Source organism: Hippopotamus amphibius, chromosome 5 (genome assembly GCF_030028045.1).
Source record: "Hippopotamus amphibius kiboko isolate mHipAmp2 chromosome 5, mHipAmp2.hap2, whole genome shotgun sequence".
NCBI classification, from domain to species: domain Eukaryota; kingdom Metazoa; phylum Chordata; class Mammalia; order Artiodactyla; family Hippopotamidae; genus Hippopotamus; species Hippopotamus amphibius.
The window spans coordinates 27,240,964-27,256,585 of NC_080190.1; the positions used below are offsets into that span (position 1 = coordinate 27,240,964).

General features: G+C 35.4%; 1 protein-coding gene across 3 annotated transcripts in view; it reads left to right on the forward strand.

Moving 5' to 3' along the window:
- NT5C2 (5'-nucleotidase, cytosolic II) overlaps nucleotides 1-15,622 on the forward strand; it is a 144,776-nt gene that overhangs the window by 65,142 nt on the left and 64,012 nt on the right. For all 3 annotated transcript variants that reach the window (XM_057734463.1, XM_057734464.1, XM_057734465.1), the window contains one exon: nucleotides 10,236-10,360. In XM_057734463.1, the coding sequence (XP_057590446.1) occupies nucleotides 10,260-10,360 (101 nt within the window). In that variant the 5' untranslated portion in view covers nucleotides 10,236-10,259. The remainder of the gene's footprint in view (nucleotides 1-10,235; nucleotides 10,361-15,622) is intronic.

Below are 15,622 nucleotides of genomic sequence, written 5' to 3' on the forward strand. Positions count from 1 at the left end.
AAATAATCTCTGAATTCCTGGGATTAACTCCACTTGGTTGTATTATTCTTTTAAAATATTATTGGATTTAATTTTTATTTCTGCGTGATCAGTAATAATTTCCCTGCTTTCATCTGATTCTAGTTATTTGCATCTTATCTCTGCTTCCTAGTCATTCTAGCTAAGAGTTTGTCAATATTGTTGGTCATTTCAAAGAATGAACTTTTGGTTTCATTGATTCTCTTTATTCTCCATTTTATTTATTTCTTCTCTAATGGTTATTATTACCTTCCTTTTGCTGGGCTTGGGCTTAGTTTGCTCATCTTGTTTTTGCTGATCTAGTTCCTCTAGGTATAAAGTTAGGTTATTGATTTGAGATGTTTCTTCTTTTTTAATGAAGGCATTTACAGCTATAAATTTTCCTCTGAGTATGTGCTGACTTCCCTGCATCCCATAAGTTTTGGTATGCTGTGTTTTTGTTTTCTTTTGTCTCAACTATTTTCTAGTTTTCCTTGTGATTTCTTCTTTGACCCATTGGTTGTTTAAGAATGTGTTGTTTAACTTCCACATATTTGTGAATTTTGTAGTTTTCCTTATGTTATTAACTTCTAGCTTTATTCCATCATGATGAGAGAAGATATTTTATATGATTTCAATTTTTTTAACATTTATTAAGACCTACTTTATGATTGAATATATGGTCTATTCTGGATAATGTTCTGTGCACTTGAGGAGAATGTATATTCTGTTGTTGGGTGGAGTGGTCTGTGTATGTCTTTTAAGTCTAGTTAGTTTATAGTGTTGTTCAAGCCCTCTATATCCTTATCAATATTGGTGTTAAATGTTCTATCTATTGTTGGAAGTGAGGTATATATAACAATTGTTTTATATATATATAAAAAAATATATTTTTTTATTTTTCATCTTCTTTTCCATTATGGTTTATTATGGGATATTGAATATAGTTCCCTGTGCTATACAGTAAGACCTTGTTGTTTACCTGTTTTATATATAGTAATTTGTATCTGCTAATCCCAAACTTCTGATTTATCCCTCCCTCATCCTGTTGGTAACCTCAAGTTTTTTTTCTGTGTCTGTGAATCTGTTTCTGTTTTGTAAATAAGTTCATTTGTATCATATTTTAGAGTCCATATATTGGTGATATCATATGATATTTGTCTTTCTCTTTCTGACTTACTTCGCCTATTATGATAACCTCCAGGTCCATCCATGTTGCTGCAAATGATATTAATTCATTCTTTTTTTATGGCTGAGTAATATCCCATTGTATATTGGTACAACATCTTCTTTATTCATCTGTCGACGGACATTTAGATTGCTTCCATGTCTTGGCTATTGTAAATAGTACATTGGGATGCGTGTGTCTTTTCAGATTATAGTTTTCTCCGGATATATGCCCAAGAGCAGGATTGCTGGATCATATGGCAACTTTATTTTTATTTTTTTGGTTTTTTTTTTTTTCTTTTGTTTTGAACCTCAGGATGGAGGACAGACGTTATTTATTTATATGAACCATTTTATTTATTTATTTATTTATTTATTATTTGTGGTTACAGCTGTATGTCATGCCAGATCCTAGCTCCCCGACCAGTGGTTGAATCTGTGCCCTTGGCATTGAAAGCTTGGAGTCCCAACCACTGGACCACCAGGGAATTCCCTATTTTTAGTTTTTTTAAGGAACTTCCCTACTGTTTTCTATAATGGTTGCACCAGTTTACATCCCCATCAACAGTGTGGGAGGGTTCCCTTTTCTCCACACCCTCTCCAGCATTTGTTATTTATAGACTACTAACTGATCGCCATTCTCATCAGTGTGAGGTGATACTTCATTGTAGTTTTGATTTACATTTTTCTAATTTAACGATGTTGAGCATCTTTTCATGTGCTTATTGGCCATCTGTATGTCTTCTTTGGAGAAGTCTTCTGCCTATTTTTTGATTGGATTATTTTTGTTGTTATTGTTTCTGAGTTGTATGAGCTGTTTGTGTATTTTGGAATTAAGGCCTTGTCAGTCACATCATTTGCAGATATTTTCTCCCAGTCCATAGGTTGTCTTTTCATTTTGTTTATGATTTCCTTTGCTGTGTAAAAGCTTGTAAGTTTGATTAGGTCTCATTTGTTTATTTTTGCTTTTATTTTTATTGCCTTGGGAGACTGACCTAAGAAAACAGTGATACAATTTACATCAGAGAATGTTTTGCCTATGTTCTTTTCTAGGAGTTTTGTGGTGTCATGTCATATTTAAGTCTTTACAGCCTTTTTTTTTTTTTTTTTTTGGCTGGGGTAGATATTTAAAACAATGTAATTTTTAAAATATGGGTGAGTGAAATTCTGCCACCTTGCTATTTTTTTGTTTGCTTTGTTGTTTCCTTTTTCTCTTTTTATCTCATATTTTGGGTTGATCATTTCTTGTTTCCATTTTATCTCTTTTGTTGCCTTGTTAGCTGAAACTTTGCTATTTTGGTGATTGCTTTGGGTGTACAGTATGCATCTTTACCTTATCACCATCTGCTTTCGAGTGGTTTTATACTACTTCATGTGGACTATAGGAATCTTAAAATAGTATACTTCTGTTTTCTTCCTACCCATCTTTGGGTTATTACTGTGATATATTTTACTTCTGTATATGTTATAAACTTAACAATGTTATTATTACTTTTGCTTTAAACAGTTCTCTTTTAAAAAGACTTAATAGTAGGGAAAAAATCTTTTATAGTTATCCATTCCTTTGTGTAGATTGATTTCCATCTGGTATTGTTTTCCTCTTACCTGAAGACTTCCTTTAAAATTTCTTTTAGTCTGCTGGTGATTAATTCTTTCAGCTTTTGTACGTCTGAAAAAGTCTTTATTTCTGAAAGATGTTTTTGCCAGGTAAAAAATTCTGGGTTGACATTTATTTTCTTTCAGTACTTTAAAGGTGTTTCTCCACTTTTCTGTGGCTTCATTGCTTTGGATGAGAAATTTGTTTTTTTCTTCTCTATATGTTGTATTCTCTTTCTAGCTGTTTCTTTAGTATTTTCTCTTTATCACTCTTTTTAAGTAATTTGATTTTGATATGCCTGGGTGTAGTTTTCTTGTTTTGTGTTCTTGGGGGTTTGCTGAGTTTTCTTGGGCCTGTAGATTTATAATTTTTATTAAGTTTGTAAAGTTTTTACCCACTCTTTCTATAAATATTTTTTCTGTCTTCCCTCTTTCTCTTTTCTTCTGTGGACTCCAATTATGCATATATTTGAAATCAGAATACACTTGAAACTGTTGCACAGGTCACTGATCTGTTTTAATTTGGATAGCTTCTGTTGCTGTGTCTTCAAGTTACAGATGTTTTCTTTAATGTCTAATCTGTTACTAACCTATTCAGTGTATTTCTCATCTCATGTATTTGTTACTTCTAGATGTTTGATTTGGGTCTTTTCAAAATTTTTTTCATGCCTGTACTAAACATTTTCAGTCTTCTGGTTTTTGGAACATATGAAATATACTCAGTTATCAATTATATATTTGAATTATATATTATATATTGAATTTTCTCCAATTATAATACCTTTGTGTCTTTGAGTATTCTGTCATCTGTGTCATTTGTGGGTTTGCATCAGTTGATTTTTCTCCTCATTATGTATCATATTTTCCTTTTTCTTTGAATGCTGCTAAGTTTTTTCTTGGAAGCTAGACATTATAAATTTTACCTTGTTAGGTGCTGGATATTTTTGTATTCTTATGCATATTCTTATTTTTTGACATAGTTAAATTCCTTGGAAGCAGTTTGATCCTTTCAGGTCTTGCTTTTAACCTTTGCTAGGCAGGACCAGAGCAATATTTAGTCTAGGTAATTTTGGCCTACTACAGACACAAAACCCTTCGAACTACTCTACTTAATACCATGTAATGATGAGGTTTTCCATTCTGGCTGATTGGGGCAGGAACTATCCTTGCTTGTGTGAGCTTCAGAGATTGTTCCCTCAGAACCCTTTGGCTATACTTCCTAGGTGGCACAGTAGGTAAGAATCAGCCTGCCAGTGCAGGGGACACAGGTTCTATCCCTGCCACAGGAAGATAGCACATGCTGCAGAGCAACTAAGCCCATGCGCCACAACTATTGAGCCTGCGCTCTAGAGCCCATGAGCCACAACTATGGAGCCTATGTGCTGCGACTACTGAAGCACACAAGCCTAGAGCTGGTGCTGCACAACAAGAGAGGCCACCACAGTGAGGAGCCTGTGTACCACAACGAAGAGTAGCCCCTGCTTGCCACAACTAGAGAAGGCCCGTGTGCAGCAGCGAAGACCCAACACAGTCAATAAAGTAAACAAACAAACAGATGAATAAATAACCCTTTGGCTGGTTCTTTTTAGAGCCTTGGGTGGTTTCCTCACTGAGGAAACCAAATCATGTGTGTGCTAATCAATATGCAAAGGAAGATTAGAGGGTTCACCCTCTGCAGATCTCCTTAACTTTTAAAAAAAATTTAATCTCTTTTTTTTAGAACTTTTATTGAGATATAATTGACATACAGTAAACTGCATATATTCGTTAACTTTTTAAAAATAAAAAGAGATAGACTTTTGTGAATACTGTTAGAGATTCTTAAAAATTGTTATTCACTTAAGACCTTAACAATAAATAAACAAAATTTATTTCCTATACTTTACTATATGGACTATAATTGCAGTAGAACTCAAGTTGAAGTTTTTCTTTAATGGCATGACTATTCTGATATCTCTTAATTCATCACAAAATACAAATTTCATTTCTGAGTCTTATTTAAACTTATGTAAGATATAGTCCTAGTTCTTCCCTCAACCTCCATTCCCCCCGCCCCCCCAAAAGTCATTGAAGTTCCATTGTAATTCTCTACTTTTCAAAATTTCACCCTCTTTTGATCCACAAAATAGTCTGGATTTGCTACATGAATTAAAAAAAAAAAACCCTCATAGTATATCTAATCTAGGTTCAATTTTAATAGCCTAGCAAATAACTTCTCTTAAGTTGTGTGGGATCCTAGTTCCCCTACCAGGGATTGAACCAGTGCCTCCTGAAATGGAGGTGCAGAGTCTGTTTTTTTTGTTTTTTGTTTTTAATTTTTATGTTGTCTCTGATATTCTTTTTTTTTTAAATAATTTTATTGGGTATAGTTGACATACAATAAACTGCATATATTTAACATGTACAGTTTGATATTTTTTCTTACTAGTAATGTATATATGGCAGTCCCAATCTCCCAATTCATCCCACTCCAACCCCCCACCCCTTCCCACCTTGGTGTCCATATGTTTGTTCTCTACATCTGTGTCTCTTTTTCTGTCTTGCAAACTGGCTGATCTGTACCATTTTTCTAGATTATGCATATGTGTTAACATATGATATTTGTTTTTCTGTTTCTGACTTTCTTCACTCTGTATGACAGTCTCTGGGTTCATCCGTGTCTCTACAAATGACCCAATTTCATTCCTTTTTACGGCTGAGTAATATTCCATTGTATGTATGTACCACATCTTCTTTATCCATTCATCTGTTGATGGACATTTAGGTTGCTTCCATGTCCTAACTATTGTAAATAGTACTGCATGAACATTGGGGTGCATGTGTCCTTTTGTATTATGGTTTTCTCTGGGTATAGGCCCAGTAGTGGGATTGCTGGGTCATATGGTAATTCTATTTTTAGTTTTTTAAGGAATCTCCATACTGTTCTCCATAGTGGCTGTATCAATTTACATTCCCAACAACAGTGCAAGAGGGTCCCTTTTCTCCACACCCACTCCAGCATTTACTGTTCGTAGATTTTCTGATGATGCCCATTCTAACTGTGTGAGGTGTGAGGTGATATACCTCATTGTAGTCACTTTCACAATATTGATTCTTCCAATCCAAGAACATGGTATATCTCTACATCTGTTTGTGTCATCTTTGATTTCTTTCATCAGTGTCTTATAGTTTTTTGAATACAGGTCTTTTACCTCCTTAGGTAGGTTTATTCCTAGGTATTTTATTCTTTTTGTTGCAGTGGTGAATGGGGTTGTTTCCTTAATTTCTCTTTCTGATCTTTTGTTGTTGATGTATAGAAATGCAAGAGATTTCTGTGTGTTAATTTTGTATCCTGCAACTTTACCAAATTCACTGATTAGTAGTTTTCTGGTGGCATCTTTAGGATTTTCTATGTATAGTATCATGTCATCTGCAAACAGTGACAGTTTTACTTCTTCTTTTCCAATTTGGATTCCTTTTATTTCTTTTTATTTCATTGCTGTGGCAAGGACTTCCAAAACTATGTTGAATAGTAGTGGCAAGAGTGGACATCCTTGTCTTGTTCCTGGGCTTAAAAGGAATGCCTCCAGTTCTTCACCATTGAGAAGGATGTTGGCTGTGGGTTTGTTGGCCTTTATTATGTTGAGGTACATGGCCTTTATTATGTTGAGGTACATGGCCTTTATTATGTTGAGGTAGGTTCCCTCTGTGCCCACTTTCTGGAGAGTTTTTATCATAAGTGGGTGTTGAATTTTGTCAAAAGCTTTTTCTGCATCTGTTGAGATGATGATATGGTTTTTATTCTTCAGTTTGTTAATATGGTGTATCACATTTATTGATTTGCATGTATTGAAGAATTCTTGCATCCCTGGGGTAAATCCGACTTTATCATGAGATATGATCCTTTTAATATGTGTTGAATTCTGTTTGCTAGTATTTTGCTGAGGATTTTTGCATCTATGTTCATCAGTGATATTGGTCTGTAGTTTTCTTTTTTTGTAGTATCTTTGGTTTTGGTATCAGGGTGATGGTGGTTTCATAGAACGAGTTTGGAAGTGTTCTTCCCTTTGCAATTTTTGGGAAGAGTTTGAGAAGGATAGGTGCTAGTTCTTCTGTAGATGTTTGATAGAATTTGCCTGTGGAGCCATCTGGTCCTGGACTTTTGTTTGTTGAAAGGTTTTTCATTAGTTTCAATTTCATTACTTGTGATTGGTCTGTTTATATATTTTCTGTTTCTTCTTGGTTCAGTTTTGGAAGGTTATACCTTTCTAAGAATTTGTCCGTTTCTTCCAGATTGTCCATTTTATTGGCATATGGTTGCTTGTAGTAGTCTCTTATGATCCTTTGTATTTCTGCAGTGTCAATTGTAATCTCTCCTTTTTCATTTCTAATTTTATTGATTTGAATCCTCTCCTTTTTTTTCTTGATGAGTCTGGCTAAAGGTTTGTAAATTTTATCTTCTCAAAGAACCAACTTTTAGTTTTATTGATCCTTGCTATTGTTTTCATCATTTCTATTTCATTAATTTCTACTCTGATCTTTATGATTTCTTTCCGTCTAACTTTGGGGGGTTTTTTGGTTCTTCTTTCTTTAATTGCTTTAAGTATAAGGTTAGATTGTTTATTTGAGTTTTTTCTTGTTTCTTGAGGTGAGATTGAATTGCTGTAAACTTCCCTCTTAGAACTATTTTTGCTGCATCCCATAGGTTTTGGGTCATTGTATTTTCATTGTCATTTGTTTCTATGTATTTTTTTATTTCCTCTTTGATTTCTTTAGTGATCTCTTGGTTATTTAGTAGCATATTGCTTAGCCTCCATATGTTTGTGTTTTTTACAGTTTTTTTCCCTTTAATTGATTTCTAATCTTATAGCATTGTGGTCAGAAAAGATGCTCGATATGATTTCAGTTTTCTTAAATTTTCCGAGACTTGATTTGTAACCAAAGGTGTGATCTATCCTGGAGAATGTTCCATGTGCACTTGAGAAGAACGTGTAATCTGCTGTTTTTGGATGGAGCGTCCTATAAATATCAGTTAAGTCTGTCTGGTCTATTGTGTCATTTAAAGCTCGTGCTCCCTTATTAATTTTTTGTCTGTATTATCTGTCCATTGGTGTAAGTGATTAAAGTCCCCAATATTATCATGTTACTGTTGATTTCCTCTTTTATAGTTGTTTGCGTTTGCCTTATATATTGAGGTTCTCCTATATTGGGTGCATATACATTTGTAATTGTTATATCTTCTTTTTAGATTGATCCCTTGATCATTATGTAGTGTCCTTTTTTGTCTCTTGCAACAGTATTTTAAAGTCTGTTTTATCTGATGTGAGTATTGCTACTGCAGCTTTCTTTTGATTTCCATTTGCATGGAATATCTTTTCCCATCCCCTCACTTTCAGTCTGTATGTGTCCCTAGTTCTGAAGTGGGTCTCTTGTAGACAGAATGCATATGGGTCTTGTTTTTTTATCCATTCAGCCAGTCTGTGTCTTTTGGTTGGAGCATTTAATCCTTTTACATTTAAGGTAATTATTGATATGTATGTTCCTATTACCATTTTCTTAATTGTTTTGGGTTTGTTTTTGTATGTTCTTGTCTTCTCTTGTGTTTCCCACTTAGAGAAGTTCCTTTGTTTAATGTTGTCCCTGAGGTCTCTTAGGCTGTCTTCATCTCTTATCTTTCTTTTTTCTTTTTTCTGTTCCACGGCAGTGATTTCCACCATTCCGCCTTCCAGGTCACTTATCCATTCTTCTGCCTCAGTTTTTCTGCTATTGATTCCTTCTAGTGTATTTTTTATTTCAGTTATTGTGTTTTTCATCTCTCTTTGTTTGTTCTTTAATTCTTCCAGGTCTTTGTTAAACATTTCTTGCATCTTCTCCATTCTTTTTCTGAAGTCCTGGACCAGCTTCACTATCATTATTCTGAATTCTTTTTCTGGAAGCTTGCCCATCTCCACTTCATTTAGTTGTTTTTCTGGGATTTTATCTTGTTCCTTCATCTGGTACAAAGTTCTCTGCCTTTTCATTTTGTCTGTCTTTCTGTGCCTGTGGTTTTCATTCTGCAGGCTGCAGGATTATAGTTATTCTTGCTACTGCTGTCTACCCTCTGGTGGATGAGGCTGTACAAGAGGCTTGTGCATGCTTCCTATTGGGAGGGACTGGTAGTGAGTAGAGCTGGGTGTTGCTCTGGTGGGCAGAGCTCAGTAAAACTTTAATTCGCTTGTCTGTTGATGAGTGGGGCTGAGTTCCCTCCCTGTTGGTTGTTTGGCAGTTACCTACTCACCTCATTTTAGCTGTTTATCCTAATGAGGTGAAATGTTTTAGTTTATTTCTTCTTCTAGTTCAGTCTTAAATATTAGCTGCAAGATAATTTACCACAGAAAAATATAAAAGCATAGTATAATTAGAAGTCAAATATGCGCGCTTCCCTGGTGGTGCAGTGGTTAATAATCTGCCTACCAATGCAGAGTACACGAGCTTAAGCCCTGGTCTGGGAAGATCCCACATGCTGTGGCGCTACTAAGCCCGTGCACCACAACTACTGAGCCTGTGCTCTAGAGCCCACGAGCCACGACTATTGAGCCTGTGTGCCACAACTACCGAAGCCCACGAGCCTAGAACCCTGCTCTGCAGCAAAAGAAGCCACTGCAGTAAGAAGCCTGCACACCGCCATGAGGAGTAGCCCCCGCTCACCACAACTAAAAGCCCATGTGCAGCAATGAAGGCCCAATGCAGCTAAAACATAAATAAATAAATTTATTTTAAAAAAAGTCAAATACTCATGACTTATATTTGTACTACCATTGATTGAGTTTAGTATGTTTATCAGAATTAAAAAGTTGCTTACTTCACGTATTTTGAACATATGTTAACTGAAACTTATATGTTTTCACAAGTCTGTGGTCTCAGCCCCTTTACTAGAATCTAGGATTAAAGTAAATTATTTCTGGCAGCCATGTAGAAATTACTATATAAAATTATTTTCCTAAGTTTACATAGTTAAAAGTGTTGGTATGATTTTTCAGTATATTTCCATATTCTTTTTTTTTTTTTTAGTTTATTTTTTGCCTGCGTTGGGTCTTTGTTGCTGTGTGAGGGCTTTCTCTAGTTGCAGAGATCAGGGGCTCCTCTTTGGTGTGGTGTGCGGGCTTCTTATTGCAGTGGCTTCTCTCAGTGTGGGGCACAGGCTCTAGTCATGTGGGCTTCAGTACTTGTGGCTTGCAGGCTCTAGAGCACAGGCTCAGTAGTTGTGGCGCCTGGGTTTAGTTGCTCCGCAACATGTGGAATCTTCCTGGACCAGGGAGCAAACCTGTGTCCCCTGCATTGGCAGGCAGATTCCAAACCACTGCACTACCAGGGGAGCCCTTATTTACATTTTCAATGTATTTAAATGGATATATCAGACAATTTGCAAGCTAGAGTTTCACTAATTTTTAAAAAAACCTCATATCAGTATACGGATGTCAGTGTTAATCTGCTAAATTACTGACTTTATTTTCTAGAACTGAGCATACAATTAAAATAAAATGACCACCTCCTGGAGTGATCGGTTACAAAATGCAGCAGATATGCCTGCTAACATGGATAAACATGCCCTGAAAAAGTATCGACGGGAAGCCTACCATCGGTAAGTACTTTGTCTATTTAATCCTCAAAACAGCTCTGTAAAGTGGGCATATGATATCTTCATTTTACAGATGATGAAATTAATGTGCAGAGTGGTTAGGTAATTTACCCTAGATCACAAAGCTGGTTCATGGTCCAAACCCAGTCCAAAGTCCAGAATTTTATTGCCAGATTTTTAACCACGCTGCTTGCTGCTTTTTTAAAAAAAATTCTTACTGCTTCTTATATCTACTAAGAAAAGTCCTTAAGAGCAGAAAGTCTTCAGCTGTTAGAAAATTGTGCCTTAGTTATTAATAATGCAGTTCTTAATTGCCATTTGCCACAGGCTGATTATAGTTTTTAAATAGAGTTTTAGAATTGTGCCTACTGATTACTGTGTTAGATTGAATGTGGGTAATTCTGGCTATTAGCAGTGGGGTTTTTTTGTTTTTTTGTTTTTTTTTTCTTTAAGAACTTTTATTGAGATACAGTTAACATATAATAAACTGCATATATTTAGAGTGTACAATTTAGTATTTTTTTTCTTATTAGTAATGTATATATGGCAATCCCAATCCCCCAATTCATTCCCCCCCAGCCCTCCCCACTTTCACCACTTGGTGTCCATATGTTTGTTCTCTACATCTGTGTCTCTATTTCTAGCAGTGTTTTGTAATATTGATTTAAGACTTTAAATTTTTCTCTAAATCATTTTTCCTTTAAAAGTTTAAAATGTAAGTATTTTCAGTTTATTTGCCACTTTCAATGGATTCAATTAAATGGCTGCTTCTAAATTTTAATGGCTGCCTGAATCTTAAGTAACTGAAATACTTGGAAGTAGGTACTGCAATTAGGAATCATTTGGTTTTAGACAGAAATTAGAAATTTAAACTTGTAGCATAGAAAGATCTGGGCCCTAGTAGAGCTGTCTCTGCCTCCATCCTGGGAAAGCCAGGAATAAGTGGAAATGCTGGTGTATTGGTAGTGCAAAAATGTTGCATGGGAGCTCCAGGAAGTCTACAACAACTCATAATTACTCATCTGTTCTGGGATGATTAAACTAGCTTATACAGATAAGTTTTTGTAAGCAAACAAAAAAATAATTCTGAGTCCATTCTTCTCTGTGCAGGAAAGCTAGGTCAGAATTAGGTAACATTTTAGTGCTTCAGTAAGCATTAATATTTTGAAGAAAATAATTACTTGATATTGACTATTTTGAAAGTTCATTATTGTATCAATAGTTGGTTTTTAAAGTAAGCTGGCGATGTTTCCCTCATGGTAGGTCACAAGGTAGCATTTTTTCCAATTCATTAATGTTTACATTATGAAAAAAATTAATACAAGAACAGATATTATACTATAGAATAAAATTTTGGAAACTTATGTCAAGAGAGTTCAAGATGAAAAATTAAAAACTGACTTCCAAAAGCAAAAAACTTTGTATTCAGATCATTTAATTTATGATATATACAAACTTTTATCACTTTTAGGTGAAAACCATACCTTCCTGACAACTAGTGTCACATTCTTAGAAGGATGCAAAGGATGAACCCCAAACCTCAAAAAATGTGCTAATTTTTGTACTCTGAGTGTAAAACATCGGTACTGCCTTTTCCAAGTTCCAAATCTTTTATTCTCCTTTTTTTTGTTTGCTTGTTATGTTCATTGGGAAACACCTGTTACTTCTACATTCTTGATTCAGTTTGCTCATAGGGCTTTCATGTTCTCTTACCAGCTTCATGCAGTGCAAACTATCCTTTCTCCTCAGTTTCATTTAATGCATGTTTATATTTCACGTATTCTTGGAGCTCAGTATGACCTAAATTAAACACATGAACTGACAACAAATCTCTTGTCTTGGCAAGGTAGACTCTCCAGTCCATCCCACTGTAGGCAGAACGCCTTTACCTTGTTTTAGGCCTCCATAAGTTTTCTGTTTTGATCACTTAGTGGTACAGATCTATCAGAAAGAAAAATGAGCCATATTTATACTAGTAGTATACTTCAAGGAACCAAAACATTTATATTGAATATTTGTACATAATTTTAATAATCAAGATCAAAAAGAAATGTATACAACTGATCTACTTTAAAAATGTAAATGTCTAGGAATCAGATACATTGTATATTTATGACACATTGGACCTAGGAACATAGTGAAGATGACAAAATATAAGCTTATAATGCTGTCTTTGAAATTAGTTCTAAGCAATAGAAAAGGAGTGAACAATTGGAATCAGAGTTGAAAGAGCTGGGTTCAGGTTTTGTTGTGATTCTGGGGAGGCCATTTAGCCTCCCTGGGTGGTGGTTTCTTTAGCTGTAAAATGATGAGGTAAAGAGGAAAATCTTTAAGGTTTCTTCTAGCTTTGAAAATTCTGTGCTCAATAAATGTTTGTTGCTTTGAACTTAATAATTGTTAATTAATAGTTACTTACTTGGGAGCTTATACACACTGAATGTAAGAGTCTGCCTGCCTGCCTGCCTGCCTTCCTTTCGGCTGTGTTGGGTCTTCCTCACTGTGTGTGGACTTTCCCTAGTTGTGGCCAGCGGGGGCTACTCTTCGTTGTGGTATGTGGGCTTGTCAGGGTGGTGGCTTCTCTTGTTGTGGAGCACGGGCTCTAGGCATGCGGGCTTTGGTAGTTGTAGCATACAGGCTCAGTGGTTGTGGTGCACGGGCTTAGTTGCTCCAAGGCATGTGGGATGTTCCCGGACCAGGGCTTGAACCCATGTCCCCTGCATTGGCAGGTGGATTCTTAACCTCTGCACAACCAGGGAAGCCCGGTGTAAGAGTCTTTAATCAGCTGATCCTCAAGTAAAAACAAGCTGAGCATTTACTGAATAAACTCCTGATCACTGGCCCAGCAGGTTGTGATTTCACCTTCATGGCAATTCTCTGATGACTGTGTTTATATGAAGGAAACAAAGAGTTTCATAACAAATTGATTTAACTCTTATTAAGCAGAAACATCTGCTGACTATGTAGCATTTCTAGAATTTAGGCTGCTGTTTTTCCTTAAACCCTGAAAAGGTAAAAATATTTCAGGTTCCCATTAAGATAAGAAGATTCAAAATCAGTCAGTGGATACTTGTGATCCTCTGCAGGGTGTGAGATGTTACTAGGTGTACACAGGAATTAAAAATGTGAAAGACTGTTTATGTGTGTATGTGTAAATAAAATACATAACATGCATTTGGAAGAGATAAAAGACAGGTTTTTATACTTTCTATTCAATTATTTGCTTAGTCTTTATATACATAAAGTATACCTTCAGTTATGATTGTAACGTATTTATCAGTGGAAACACGGGCTTGAATTATGCAGTGAAGAGAGATCATCTAGGAAACATTAGGTGTCCTAATTGTATTTAATATGTCACAGCCTGAGAGTACTTCTGACTCATTTAGAATGATACTTCCTGGAAGATTTCAGACAGAATCTGAAATAGAAAAAGCATCTTAAAGGGTTGAATTTTTATATCATTTAAAACTTTTTCCCCCTTATTTCTATGTTAATAAAGTACACATAACATAAAATTTGCTATCTTAACAAATTAAATACATTCACATTGTTATGTATTTATCACCACTGTCCATCCCCACAACTCTTTTCGTTTTGTAAAATTGAAATCTTATACCTATAGAGCAGTAACTTTCCATTCTCCCCTCACCCCAGCCCTTGGCAACCAGTCACCATTACCTTTCTGTGTTGATTATTTTGACCACCCTAAGTATCTCATATAAATGGAGTCATATAGTATTTGTCTTTTTGTGACTGGCTTATTTCACTTAGCATGATGTCTTCAAGGTTCATCCATGTTGTAGCGTATTGCAGAATTTCCTTTTAGTATAAAGAATTAGGTTCTTGACCTCTTGCAGGTATTTGCTTTTTTTAATTAAAATTTTTAAATAAAAAGCATTTGAAAGAAATTTATTTTAGTTTTCTAGTTAAGTCAGTTTGTACAATTTCTATTTCAGGGCTTTTTATTAAAGACATTTATTGGAGTTGGTAATTTATCATTGGTTCAATTAGGCAGGCTATGATGATCATTTATTGTAACTGTACATTGTTTGTGATGCTTTAGAATTCCCTTTTAGAAGAAGCTAAATATTTTTAATTAAGTAAACGAATATCTAACTTATAACCTTTTTCTTGCCAAATATTGGTCTTCTGAGTTTCAATATGGAAATGATGGTCATGTGTCATTATTGAGAAACTGACCTGGGACAGGCAGAGCACTCTATGACATAAATTACAGCAAGATCCTTTCTGACCCATCTCCTAGAGTAATGGAAATAACAAAAATAAATAAATGGGACCTAATGAAACTTAAAAGCTTTTACACAGCAAAGGAAACCATAAATAAGACGAAAAGACAACCCTCAGATAGGAGAAAATATTTGCAAATGAAGCAACTGACAAAGGATTAATCTCCAAAATATGCAAGCAGCTCAGTATCAAAAAACAACCCAATCCAAAAATGGGTGGAAGACCTAAATAGACATTTCTCCAAAGAAGACATACAGATGGCCAACAAACACATGAAAAGATGTTCAGCATCACTAATCATTAGACAAATGCAAATCAAAACCACAATGAGGTATTATCTCACACTGGTCAGAATGGCCATCGTCAGAAAATGTAGAAACCACAATTGCTGGAGTGGGTGTGGAGAAAAGGGACCCTCTTGCACTGTTGGTGGGAATGTAAGTTGTTACAGCCACTATGGAGAATAGTATGGAGGTTCCTTAAAAAACTAAAAATAGACCTACCATATGACCCAGCAATCCCACTACTGGGCATATACCCTGAGAAAACTGTAATTCAAAAAGATATATGTAGCATAATATTCATTGCAACACTATTTACAATAGCCAGGACATGGAAGACACCAAAATGTCCATCGACAGACGATTGGATAAAGATGTGGCACATATATACAATGGAATATTACTCAGTCATGAAAAGGAACAAAATTGAGTTATTTGTAGTGAGGTAGTTGGTCCTAGAGTCTGTCATACAGAGTGAAGTAAGTCAGAAAGAGAAAAACAAATACTGTAAGCTAACACATACATATAAAATCTAAAAAAAAAATTGGTACTGATGAACCTAGTGGCAGGGCAGAAATAAAAAAGCAGACATAGAGAATGGACTTGAGGACATGGTGGGGAAAGGGGTAGCTGGGACGAAGTGAGAGAGTAGCACTGACATGTATACACTACCAACTGTAAAATGGTTGGCCAGTGGGAAGCTGTTGCGTAGCACAGGGAGATCAACTCGATGCTT